Here is a 14,546-nt window from a genome sequence, read left to right on the forward strand (position 1 = left end):
CAGAGCAGGCCATTGTCCTCATGAAGGCAACAGGATTTAGCTGGGCTGGAATTCCGGCAGTGGGCAACCTGTACAGTGGCAGTTAAATGCTCCTCTGTCTAAACAAAGGGTCAGTGTTGCTTATATAATAAAACATCATCCATGTTACCATGCCAGAGCTCTAGTCAGGCTATCATTATTGATTTTACCCTTGCAGAGTTGTCACAGAGTGGACACCAACAATCATCAATATTTTGTGAGATTGACTTGAGCCTGGTACAGAATGTTCAAGGTCCTGATAATATGCTTATGAAGAACTGTAAATGTAATCAAATCTATTTCATAGAGTAATATTTTTGTATGGGTGTGCAAACAAATGTGTGTCAATAGTCAGCATTTAAGAAAGTTGTCAACTTTAAATGTGAACTTGTAAAATTGTGGTGCTTCCTGTGTGAGGCTTATGTAACCACACAAGGGAAAATAACCCAGGAAAACCAAGACCTCCTTGCCCGGAGCACCAGCGCCAACTGCCTTGCCAAGACCAGTGTGCCCTGTGAGAAAGAAGAGAACGTGGAAGGTAGAAGGCCCACTGAGGAACCATGTTGTGAGGACTCCCTGTGCAAGGTGTGAGAATCCAGCTCTGCATCAATCGGGCTCAGCCTGTGTCACACAACTGTTTTTAGAAAACCCTGTATGCCAGTGGACAGCCACTGGTGACTGAGTCAAGCATTGAGTGCTATGCTGAGTGCGCTGTGCCACACAGCCTCGCAGCGGTGACCTCTTATGCTAGAGGAAGCCACCGATGAAGAAGTTGTGTGACCAGCATGCCAGAGCTCTAGAATGCCTGAATGACAACCCCATATGCCAGGAGGGGCTGTCATGCTATGGGCAATTGCACCAGAGTAGTCTATACATTGCGTCCTGAAAGTACAGTGGCAATTCAGTATGCCAGGAGGGGCTGCTGGGACCAAATCACCAAAGACTTCAGGTCGTTGCATGAGACTGGAGTGAGGTTGCAGCCAGCGGGTCTACCCTCGCCGAAAGGATTTGCCCTGACTGACCACGGTGGACATGGAAGATGCTGAGGAGGATGAAGTACCCATGTGGGAATCCAGTCCAGAGCAGAAGGACTAAATTCCCCCCATGGCAAAAACTCGACTTACAACATCGCTGTGAGCTGGAAGCTATTCTAATCACTGAGCAGAGTGGCCATGCCACTCTAGGAAGTGGGGCTGCACCTGCCTAACACAGCCCAACTTCTCCGAGCAGGATCTGATCTTGTGAGTGCCTGCACTGAGGGCACCTGCTGGAATGCCAAACGCTTCTGTAATGCAGATGCTAGTAAGACTTGAAAAAGGTCCTCTTTGGGCCCCTATGGATTCTCTGCTGAAGGTGCTGTGACACCATTTGCACTTTTGACTAAAAACCTGAAAAGTCAAAGGAACTTTTGAGAGTGTGCATTTCCTGGATGTGGCCACCACCAAGGGCCCAATTATGAATTTGGCGGTGAGGGGATGGGTCTGCCCCACCACCACCCTGCGAAACCTGTTGTGAGGCCACCCACCAGATTACGAGTTTTCTCATGTCTGGTGGGCTTTTTTTGGCTTTCCCATGGCGGTGCCTTCAAAAAAGGCCCGCAATGGCAAAGTCAAAAACAGTTCCTGAATGGCATGTACTCTAAAGTCCATGGCGTGCAGAAACTGATGTACATGCACACAGGGGGGGCACATTTCTAGCCCACCCTGCGTGCATCCACAGGGCCTGAGGCATAAGAGGTAGGGCCCCCTTTGTTTCCTCTTCACCAGGGTTTACATGGAGGAGGAGCCCCCATGTAAACCCTGGCTGATAGGAAACTCGTAATATGCTTGTGGGATCACAGCCGTACCAACAAGTATACTGTGACCTCAGAACTGCCACACGACCTCCTGGGAATGGCAATTCCCTGGCTGTGGTCCCATGGTGGTCCCACCTCCTGAGTCATAATTGGGCAGTCGGGAGACCTTCACCACCGACCCCACGCGAGTCTGCTTGTCCTCAGACTGCCACACTCGTAAAAGGGCCCTAAATGGGAACAACCCCAAACACATTACACAGAGGAAGGTGGGACAGGGATTTCCCTGACACCTACTAGAGCCCCAACCTCAAGGGAGATTGATTGTTGCATTTGAATGTCGCATTTTATGTGAATAAGTAGAATAATACTGCTTTTCTTATATAAGTCAAGTATTTGGCAGGACACTGAGTTACTCTTTGTAATGTTTGCACTTTGAGTGATGAGTCGTATTCACTGACCTGTATTTACATCACCCCGAGAGAGTCTTGACTGCTCGAACACAGCCACCGATGAGAGTCAAGTGTAGAAAGGGTACTTATCCCAGTTGAGCAGGATCCCCACCGATGAGAATCAAGTGTAGAAAGGGTACTTGGCCCAGTTGAGCAGGATCCATAGTAGGTAAGGCCCAGGTCATCAGGATATAAGGCCTCAATCACCAGTGTTAGGCCCAGTAACCCCTGCTTATCTCATTGCCCTTCAAAAGGGGTCCTGGCATAAATTGTTTTTGGTAAAATCTGCAGATTATGCAGCAGATATTGTTTTTTGAAAATACGGCAAATCCATACTTATATGTGTAAAAAGATGTGGCAGCAGAATCACAAATATTCCATTGGCTCTGTGGACCTAACCACCAGTGTTAGGCCCAGTAACCCCTGCTTACCTCATTGCCCTCCAAAAGGGCTCCTGGCAGAAATTGTTTTTGGCAAAATCTGCAGATTATGCAGCAGATATTGTTTTTTGAAAATACGGCAAATCCATACTTATATGTGTAAAAAGATGTGGCAGCAGAATTACAAATATTACATTGGCTCTGTGGACCTAACCACCAGTGTTAGGCCCAGTAACCCCTGCTTACCTCATTGCCCTTCAAAAGGGATCCTGGCAGAAATGTTTTTGGGTAAAATCTGCAGATTATGCAGCAGATATTGTTTTTTGAAAATACAGCAAATCCATACTTATATGTGTAAAAAGCTGTGGCAGCAGAATCACAAATATTCCATTGGCCCTGCTAATGAGTTGGAGCCAATTTTACTGTGATTGCTCCTAAAAATTAAGCAGGTAAATTAATTTCAGAGCTGGTTTTGGGGAACTTTTGACCATGATAACACATATAGGTAAGACTTATTAGGAACGTACCAACTGTTTCTCTCTTGCTTTCGTCTCTTGGCTCACATAGTTGCTGCAATAGGTGTATTGCATTCTTATTAACCTTTGAATTTTCCCATGCAATTTTAAGCTTTTTTTTCTTTTTTGAAAAAGTAACAATCTTTTTGTTCTTTTTGTTCCTTTTTTGTCTTTTCTATGTTTATGCACACTTTTTTAAGCTATAAAAAAAATTACTGAGGTATTTCAATGATTCATATCCCCTTTAATTTGTTTGTCAACTTTGTGATCAAAATATCATCTTTCTAGATTAAGTTGTACAGTCAAATTATTTCTCATTCCTAAGAGTGCATAATGGTTGGCTCATTATTTTCAATTGCTTTTCTTTCACCCCATTGTTCATCTTCACAACCAATAAAAAAACTATCCTTCGGTTAATCATGCCACTGGAATTGAACTTCCTTGTTGACTTAGTATTCTATTAGAATACTCAATGCTTAGTGTGTAAAAAAATTAGTGCTGGTACCCAAACATCTGCTTAGAAGCCGACGGCCAACGTCAGCACACCGAATACCAAGGCTACAAGTGTGGCATCCACCTTAGGCCTTCTTTGATTCCCGTCATGCTAACAAACTCTTTTTTTCATTTAATTTTTCTCACCTGTTTTCCTATTTTCCTCCTTAAAATTGTTTTTCCTTATCGTTTCACGATACATACAACTTTCTGGTGGTGGTATATATTGTATCAAAACTTTGTTTCTCATTTTTCTTTTTATTGAATTTTTTGGAATGGACAGTTGCTCCCTCTTTTAATGACTACATTACTTTACTCAATATATTTATTACATGTTTTTCTCCCACGGAGCAATGTTTTACTGTCAAAGAATCCTGCTACCAACTTGAATATGGGTTTACAGCCAGGATATGGTTATTTCATAAAAACATATAAAAAACGCACATCGGCGCTTCTTTTTCCTGTCTGCTTTTTTTATGTATTGTATTTTGTCATAAATTGTTCTGTTTAGTTTATTGTTAGTCACTGTTGGTTCTTCATTTATGTGTTGGTTGAGGTGGTTACATGTATATTTTTTTTATAGGTACCCTACAATATCACTGTGCTGGAATTATGTCTTGTTATATTGAATGTTTCTGATGCCTTATGTATTATATATGAAAATGAAGAAAAATACACAGAATAATATGAATATGTATGTACTTTGAATAACAAATGAACTAAAAAGTATTTTATAAGTATATTCTTGGTCTGTGTGAGTCTTCAATAATGGACATATTGCCAAAGTTAGACTCATCATATATGTAAAGGGACATTTTGTGTGTTTAGGTCTTATTTTTGCAGTTTACTCTTGGCACCTTCACTTTAAATTTCTCCTTGAAGACAGAATTGAGTTAAACTGATAAAAATAAATTTATAATGGTAAAAACCTACAAGTGACCTTTGAAGAGGATACCTAAAATATATTTCCAATTCGTTTTGTGGTTTGCCATATTAAATTACTAACATTGGATGATGGAAGTATAGCAACCACCTACAAAAAAGTGAACTGGTCAAAGGAACGACTACCTGAACTCGTAGGTAAAGCCACAGCAATACTGGAGGATAGCATAGTGCTATCGCCTACCATATTAAAAGCTTGGAGTAAATTTGTGCTCGCAGTAATGAAACAGAATTGAAAATTAACAACGAGACGGACTACAATTCATACTCATTCATCAGCACAAAAAAATTAAGGTGCTAAAAAAATGAATTGAGTAGAGAAATAAGGAAGGTAAAAAAACAAGGTAACAACTCAGATGCTTGGGGCAAGCTAAAAATACTGAAAAAGGAGTTTAAGAAACACGTCTGGCAAGAAAAAAAAAAGAAAACAGATGAGTTTTGGGTAAAGATGGTTTATAACTGCAAACAATCAAATGCCAAAGCATTTTGGAAAACAATAAACTGCCTAAATAAGACTCTTAACATAATAGTCTCATCAAACGTAACAGAAGAAGTTTGGGCTGCGTATTTAAAAAAAAATTTTTTAGCCGAAGATCAATTGAGGGCTAATGAAAATAACAGAATTAATTAAACTAATGAACAAGCATCACATCATGCCCATGTACCCATTCTGCATGATACATTGTGTACTAGAATTGAAAAAGTTATTAAATCAGGACGAAGTGACAGTGGTTCTGGACCAAATGGTATTCCACCAGCCCTATTCAAAACTGACCCAAAATATTGTGAGAATCCAATAATGCTATTATTCAAAGAGGTGAAAAATACAGGTTTGAATCCTGATAGCTGGAGAGGATCGATAATAAACCCTATCTACAGGGGTGGTGAAAAAACAAACCCATCCAATTATAGATTAATAGCTCTTACTGATACAGAAGCAAAATACTATGCATCAATCATATTGGAAGAGCTAATTGAGTGGTCTAAAGACAAGAATTTGATTCCACCCCAGCAAATAGGCTTCCGGAAGGGGTACGGTACCAAAATCAACATGTTAGCAGTATCAGTAATTGCGGAAAAAAACAAACGTCTAAAGAAGAAATTACAACTCTATTTTATAGACCTGAAGGCTGCCTTTGATCGGGTGGATCATTCACCCCTTTGGGGCAAATTAAGAAGTTTGGGTGTACCTAAAAATTTATATACAGATATGTGGATTCAAATTAAAGTAGGGGATGGAACCAAACTGGCAATGAAAATTCCAACTGCTAGGGGGCATAAGCAAGGCTGTGTGTTAGCCCCACACCTGTTTAATTTATTTATGGCGGATTTGTCTCACCACCTGGATTTAGTTAATGCACACACACCAAGATTAGGGTCACTGATGATATCCCATTTAGCATATGCCGATGATATTGTGCTGCTGAGTCACACAGAAGTCGGTCTCCAAAGACTAATCGAAAAAACAACGATGTATACAAAACACAAAAAATTTGAAATAAATATCTCCAGAACAAAGGCTATGCATATCGGGAGGAACATTCGTGCATTCGTAAAGATCCTCAAGCTGGATAATCAAACCCTAGAAGAAGTCACTACTTACAAGTACTTGGGGTTTCATTTCGATAAAAAATTTAATTTTTAAGCGCAACAGCATTATATGGTTAGGGAAAAAAAGCTTTGATACATGCATTCAGCTTGCTAGCAAAAACTAGATGGACCCTTCTATCAACCATTGCTTACTATAATTAAAGCAAAGTTGCTCCCTTCGCTAACTTATGCAAGTGCGGTGATGTATGGTAGGGATGCTAAATTGTTAGACAGTCTACAAACCAAAACTTATAAGCATGTATTCCATTTACCCTGTAACGCCTCTCCAGCCTAAATCTGTCTGGACTTAGGATTAACGCAGCAAATATAGCAAGAAGGTATCAGTTTATTAAAACCATGCATTAAATTCGAAACAACCAATCAAGTATTTTAGTCAAAGCGCTATGGGAAACCATGGTCAATGATGCTCATTCAACCTATAGCAAATATTTGTTCTCCTCATTACGTTTAATAAATGCAGGTGATCTGTGGGATTTAAAATTGCGGCAACCCACGTTTTGTCAGGCTATGAATGAAGCGGCTAAAATTCACTCACTGATAGAGGATAACGCATGGATGACAATCCAAACGTATGTCACATTGCAACCTGCAACTTATTTACAGTTAACCTATCCTATGCACTTTAAGAAACAAATATTGGCCATGCCCCTAGGTGATTTGACGTCTTTATCTGAAAAACTACTTTGGCGTTACAATGGACCAAAAACATGTAGATTATGTGACACCGCAGAAGAAGACTTTGTGCATTTGGTCTGCATATGCCCCGAAATTATGAATGTGCGTTGATTACATTTAAAGTTTTTATTCATTGAGCGCAGGATCTGTGCATGCAGAACAGCAATCATGAGAAGCTGGACTCTACTGACCCTCGGTTAAATTGTAAATTGGTGAAGTTTTTGCAATCCCACGACAAAGGCTTGTAAGAAGTATCCAAAAATGCAGGCTATAACAGTGTATGACATTGATAAGGAGGTTAAAATTGTAGCTATCGATGACATCCAGAACCGTAGAATCATGTTTGCAATATCACCTACGTACCCCCACACAAATAACTTGTTAAAAACTGCAAAGTGCCTGTAATTATGCCCTGAATATATTTTATACAACTGTATTATAACTTATGTTATGTGATATATTAATATATATATTAATGTTTTAATGAAGATGGAGTAACATCCTTTTAAAATGTATTTAACTTGTATTTGTATTGTGATGGTTTTTATTAACTAAAAACTGTAAACAATAAATCAGATTGAATTAAGGTCGTATTTCAGGCTCAACTAAACAATTCCCCATTATTTTAGAGTCAAGAGATAGATGCTTATTTTGTTTGAGCAATAAGTACAATGGTATAAAGTTTCATTTTATGAGATCGCCAGTGGTGCTGCCAAAATTTTGTGGTGACCGAACACCAGAGTCGCTTAATATTGTTTCCACTTCATGTCTCTTTCTTTAACCACCTTACACTTCATAACTCTTTACCTCACTCTTGCAGGTTACATTTTCTCCTTGTTTTCACCATTTGTCACTGTTTTCCTATATTTCTCATCCTCCTTCCTTTTCTGCCTTTCATTTTTTTTCTGACAATGAAAAATACATTCCCCCCAAAAATGAGTGCAGGTGCAGTCACATGCAACCACCGGCACAAAGAAAGCCCCACAAGAAAGGTGTGCTATCCATTTACCAATGCATGTAACTTTAATAAAATATCAAGTTCTAAAATCAAATCCACGATTCAGGGTTATTAGTTGCCATAAGAGGTAGGTGAGATACATGTTGATCTATTATGATCACACATATATTTCATTAGGCATAGCCTGTTTCTTGGGGAAGTGGAATGTCAACGGTGCACATGATTTTCAGAATAATCCTCTTTGTTCAGTGCATTATCTAAAAATTAAATCAAACCTGCAAAATATCAATTAGTCAGGTTCCATTTGTTTACTTGTTTTAATCAAAGTATACTACTTCTGTTCTTTTTCAAGCCTTTTAAATCTCGCCCATGTCTGTTGACAGCAATTACTTACAATTGTCTTTGTCAATGCCTCATTTAGCCTATTATGACACTTGTTTGCCTGGTATCCAATACATAAGATTAACATAAGTATGTTTCCATACTTTCTTTACCTAGATCCTCTTGGATGTTTTATTTCATTATCATATTTTATTTCATATGACTGCTCATGCGATGAGTATTTTGTTTTGTTTATTACTACAGGAGTGGTGCTAGCAAGATATGGTCAGTCATGGAAGGATGTTAGGAGGTTCTCACTCTCCACTCTAAGAGACTTTGGGCTGGGAAAGAAGTCCCTGATGGAGACGGTGACAGATGAGGTTGGATTCCTCTGCTCTGTATTCAAGTCCAAGGATGGTAAGTTTCTACTATTAAATAGCACCATACTCTCCAGCAAAGCAGTTGGTAGCATATCTGCCTGTTGTTTAAGATTTTAGCAGGGATACAATTTTGGGGTCGCCAGAGAATGCAACTCTTAACTCTGAATTTGTGACCTCAGATTTACAGATAGCAAGGACAGTGGCAGGTAAGAAGCCCAAATAAGTTTCTCCTAGACTAGAAATTACTTTTTGCATTGTCATTCTCATGCCCCCATCTCATTAGCATTCAAAATGAGGATGCTATGCAAACAAAATCGCTATTGAAACTGGTCTTCTGTCTGTAGTGGAAGCGCTGAAGCAGCTCTTAGATCAAGGAGGTACGGCTGGCATTCAGTTGTGGCCGCTCCGCAGTGGTAGGGCAGGAAGGGGGGGGGGGGGGAATTTAAAAAACAAATAAAGATCACTTAGGCCGGCTGGGCTATGGGCCGGCTGCTGCCTTTCTTAGTCCTATTTGTTCTCTTCCTGGCTTCTTTTGGAACAGGAAGAACCCAGGCTCCCCTAAGCCAATCACAATCCTGTAATGCAGGGTTGTGATTGGTCTAAGCACTGTGGTTCGTCACTCAGTTGGGTAATGGAAACCTGGGTATGTTCTCCACCCAGGCTGGGGAGAACATGAAAAGTGTGCAGCTCGGGCCGGCCAAACATTCATTCGCACTTAGGAGGGTGCCACTACTACTCCACCCTGCCCTGCCCAGCCCAGGCCTGTAAAACTGCCTCAGCCCAGAAAAATAAGATAATAATAACATTGCTTTATTATCATATTATTTTTCCTTTTTTGTTGTGCTGAAAGGCAGTGTGGTGACATTCCTTGGCCTTAGCCGAGGAGCTGCACCTGCCAGCATTATACTCCTTGATTTTAGTGTGGCATTTGATGTAGACAACCAAAGAATTCTCATTGAAAGAATCAATAAAGCAGGAGTCAGTGGAACTGCCTTGAAGTGGCTTTCTTCATTTCTTAGACAGGATCTCTCAGGTGTTTGAAAAATCCTGGTTTTTGGACACCATATCTCTGAAATGTGAAGTTCAGAAGGCTCCTCGCTGAGCCCTACGCTTTTTACTTTGTACATGTGTTGCTCAGATATGAATATATCTTAAAAAATGAAAAGACAAGAGGTGTTTGGCAAAACAGTAACAAGTTGATTTAATTAAATGCAGCAGCCGGGAGAGTATCGACAATGTAGTTTCTGATAAAGTATCTCATTGTACACAAGTTTTGGCCAACCATTTATACAGTGAGGCACAATAAACCAATCTGGTATTTTTGGCCTAGTCATAAACAAGTACAACCATCTGTTAGGTGGACACAGGTGGCTCTCGACCTCCGGGGGAGCTAGTGAGGGCCAGTGTGTATGTGTCCAGTTGTCCACTGTGGGGAGCCCATGACCACTACGTGTGGTGTGTATGCTGTGTCCTGATTGGCTGAGTGTTTGTAACTTTATGTGGCATCTATCTTTGTAGTATTTTGTGAATGTGCACCTTTGAAGAAAAGTGTTTTATTGGGGCCAATTTCTTCTGACCTCTTTGTGGTGTAATTGCCTATCTGTTGGATCGATCATGGTTTTCCCTGGGTGCGCGTTTGTCTGTGGGCTAAGTGTAACCCCACCTGTGACTTGTCAATCGGTATACTCAGGTTTTGGTCACATGGCCTGTCTGAACACATATCTTTGACTCTGGGTTAGTGAGGAGGTCACCTTGGGTGAATCCGACAGTAATGACATGAACTGATTAAAACGTGTACAATTAACACGGCGGTCATTCATCTAATTTTTACCAACAACCTCAGTATTGTGCATATAGTTGTCATAGAGTACATCAATATTGACTTTACTGATATTGACATTCTTGTGCTTGCAGAGATTATGGCATACATTGACTAATCCCGGGCCGTGAACTTTGGTCCATTTGCAGAGTTTGCTGAGTTTTCCATGCTCCATGGAATTCCCACAAACTCTGCTCCGCTACACAGAGAAACCGTTGAGGAAACCGTCAGTTAGTATTGAGAAAGTTGCCACTCAAGTAGAACATTTACACGAGCGGCAGAAAATGAGAAGGGCCCTCTTGCGCTCATATGGTCACAATCGCATTGATTTTCCAGTGCCGGACAAACACCTGGCACTGAAAATCAACGCAAATAGGCGTGTCTAAGCATGCTCGGCATAGAGCGGCGGAGTTTTGGGTCACTTTTTAGGCAAACTCCGCTCAGGCTTAACATTGACATTATTTCTACAGGTATCGACATTGTTATGCAAGCACATTTTATTAAATGCATCAACATTGCATTTATTGATATTGCTGTGGTCTGGCCTGCACATATCATGGTGTGTATTGATTTAATATTCACGGATAATAGCACATGTGCCTCTTGTGGAAATTGTGCTGTCTTTCGCGATATCAATAGTGTCATATGCTGATGACATGCAATTTGTGTTCTCGCGTGTTTCAGAACACGGGCTTCAAACCTCTTCCCCGAGGCTTTGCATGGAGAAAGTAGCAAGTTAGATAGCCAGACGGTTATAAAAAGTCTGGGGTTGTGGCTGGAAAAGCCCCTTCCAATGGATGCCCAGGCAATGCAATTATTCATCAAATGCTATAGCTTTATTCGAATGTTTCGGAAAATTCTGCATCTGCTCATTTAGCTATCCAGAAATTTAGGGGAACAGCAAATAATTCTCTCTCATTTGAACTACAGGAACTCACTCTACCTCAGAGCAACTAGACTTGTAACTGAGAGACTTCATTAAGCAAAACGCAGCTGCCCACCTTCTGCTCAATATCTCAAGACATCAATCAGCTTGATAGGTTCTGGTCACTCTTCGTTGGTTTCCTGTAGACCAGAGAGTGACGTTTAAGGCACCATGGGGCATATTTGCAAGCTCATATCGCCACCACAACATCCCTTTTCTCGAAGTTGTGGTGGCGATAGGGCCTCAAGTATCTCCTTATCTAAGCATGCCATTGAGGTCTGGAATTTACTTGAAGCAGAAAAAAACGATATCTGTTTCTTTACTGAAACATGGTTTCACAGTCAGGCGTCATCTGATATAGCGTCCGCCTTTCCCCTGGGGTACCTCCTAACAAGGTTGGATAGAGAAATGCGGAGGGGCGGAGGCATAGCCATTGCGGCTAAAGCCCCATTTGAGATCAAATTATTGAAATCCTGTTCCAGCCCCATAGCAGAAATCATGATAGTCGGTATTAAAATCTCTAGCTCTGAAAACTGGCAAGGAGCTCTAGTTTATAGACCCCCGGGCCTTAAAATCGGATTTGTCAACTACTTATTAGAAACCATAGTCACCCATGCACTGGCTACAGAAAATTTCATTCTGCTCGGGATTTCAATTACCATGCCGAACTTTCCTCTGACCCCGAAACCTATTAGTTAATTAGTACAATGGAAAGTCTTGGTCTTACCCTAAGAGTAACTGGCCCGACTCACCAAGCGGGCCACACCCTAGATTTAATCTTCACTAGTTCCCCTAATTTGAGCTATGAAGACCCTCTACCCATGATTTGGACTGACCATTATCTTATAAAGTTTAACCTCCCAAGCCAGGCCTCAGCCAGATCAATAAGTGGAAAAAGAGTGCCTATACGCCCATGGCGCAAACTTAAATCTGAAGCCTTCCAGTCCCATTTCAAACCTTCAAAAAATCTGGTACTTCCTTTAGAACAAAGGGTAACCAACTTGGAGTCTTCCATTCTACAAACTCAAGATGTTATCATTCCTGAAACCAACGTTAAAACTAAATCGGTGGCCTGCCCATGGTTTATGACTGCCTTAAAAATAGACAAACAAGCCAGCAGAGTAGCGGAACGTAATTGGCGGAAAACTAAAACGAAAGAGGATAGACTCAAGTAAAAACTACTCCATTTGTGTTATATAAAAAACATTAAAATGGCCAAGAAGACATACTTAACTCAGCGCATAAACAATTCGGCTAGCTCCAGTAATGAACTTTATAAAATATTAAAAGAATTCACTTCCCCTTGTGCTGAACAGGCTCTTTTTAGTCCCTCCTAAAATTGGGTCTGAGTTCTTCGATAATAAAATGAAATCAATCTATTCCTCCTTTCCTAACTCAGACCTAGGTCAGTCTCTTCAAGATTACAGCTTGATGCCCTTGCCCTCTTCGATGGACTGCAAGGAATCCTCCTATTTGACTGAATTTGATCTGATCACAGTCACTGAAACTCTGGAGGGCCTAAGAAAAATAAAATCCGGATCCCATTTGGATCCTTTCTCTCCGCGCCACTGTGCTGTAATTATGCCACTGCTAGCTAACTCCATTACTGCCATTTTCAACACCTCACTTGAACAATCCATTGTACCATCAAAATGGAAACATGCACAAGTAAAACAGATTCTTAAGAAGCCTTCTGACGACCCCACTCTACCGTCTCATTATCGGCCTATATCTTTGCTACCCTTTTTTGGGAAAGTGCTGGAATATCTAGTAAACAAACGGCTTACGGCCTTTATTGAGGCACGCGGAGTCCTTGATCCTTCCCAATCCAGTTTCCGTGCTGCCTATAGCATGGAGACAGCTGTTGTTGAGATCAGGCTCACGGTTGACAGTGGCGAATCAGCCATTCTCATCCTCCTGGACCTCTCCGCTGCATTTGACACCATCTCCCATAGTATTTAGAAACATCGTCTGTGGGAGATAGGTGTCAGAGGAGGGGCCCTAGGATGGATTGAAAACTATCTGACTGATCGCCTCACCACCGTTTGAGTGGACACCCTGGTCTCCGGTAGTCGCCCAGTAATAGTCGGGGTACCGCAAGGGTCAATCTTGAGCCTGTTACTTTTTAATCTGTACTTAACACCAGTGGCTAAAATGATTAATTCCTATGGCTTTGGAACTGTGTTGTGTGCCGACGATACCCAGCTGCTTATCACCTGCCGCGTGGAACTCGTCGGCACTCGTTCACGTTTCAAAAATTGTATGGCTGAGATAAGCAGTTGGATGAGGAACAACAAACTCCAACTGAATGCCAGCAAAACAGATTATTCTGTTCGGTAAAGCAGAAAAGTGCTAGACACAAGACTGGTGGCCTCCGGAATTGGGAGTATGTCCCTCTCCTAAATCAGCAGTCCGTAACTTGGGATTTATAATTGACTGTACCTTGTCTATGAAAAATCACATTGCCAAAGTAACAGGGACATGCTTTGGAATTATGCGCAGTCTTAGGAAGATTTTCAGATGGCTTCCCATAGAAACTAGAAAACCGTTGGTTCAGGGCTTGATCATCAGCCATCTTGATTATGGCAATGCCATGCACTTTGGATTGAATGAGGATCTGCTGGCAAAACTGCAAACTATCCAGAATGCGTCTGCCAGATTAGTCCCGGACCTTCCTCCCAGAACTGCATCTGCCCCATGCCTAAGAAAGCTCCATTGGCTTCCCATCCGTCAGAGAAGCCATATTAAGATCTTGAGTTTATCGCACAACTCTCTGTATAACAACTGGTCCAAATATCTCCAAACAAACTCAATTGGTATGTCCCCAAGAGATCCTTAAGGTCCAATAATAAATCATTTCTGACACAACCGCGCGTCCGTACCTCTAGGTACGGTCAGCGTTCTTTTTCTTATCTTGCTCCCCTTCCATGGAACAAACTGCCTCCCCACCTTCGATCCATCACTGAACACAAGCAATTTTGCGAAGCTTTAAAAACCTGTCTCTTCCCCAAGTAGATCCCCTTTTTGTTCAGCTCCTAACAGTTCTCTTTATTCTGTTCTAGCCCCTCTGTTGAGCAATAGTTTCATGCTGCAAGCGCCTTGAGACCTTACGGTGATAAGATGCGCTATATATAAATCTTTGACAATTTGACAATTTGACAATAGGGGCTTTGACTTATTCACAAGGTGGAGTTAGCTATTATATATAGCGTGAAAGGGTCAGGCAATGGGTGTTTTCGTTGCCATTCCACATCAACACTCATTGA

The 14,546-nt window shown here is 41.2% G+C and overlaps 1 protein-coding gene across 1 annotated transcript in view; it reads left to right on the forward strand.

Moving 5' to 3' along the window:
• Positions 1-14,546, forward strand: part of LOC147666671 (cytochrome P450 2D3-like) — a 149,202-nt gene that overhangs the window by 107,396 nt on the left and 27,260 nt on the right. The window contains exon 3 of the mRNA XM_086948980.1: positions 8,421-8,573. Coding sequence (XP_086805106.1) covers positions 8,421-8,573 — 153 coding nt within the window. The remainder of the gene's footprint in view (positions 1-8,420; positions 8,574-14,546) is intronic.

This window comes from Lissotriton vulgaris, unplaced genomic scaffold, assembly GCF_964263255.1.
Source record: "Lissotriton vulgaris unplaced genomic scaffold, aLisVul1.2 SCAFFOLD_2143, whole genome shotgun sequence".
NCBI lineage: Eukaryota > Metazoa > Chordata > Amphibia > Caudata > Salamandridae > Lissotriton > Lissotriton vulgaris.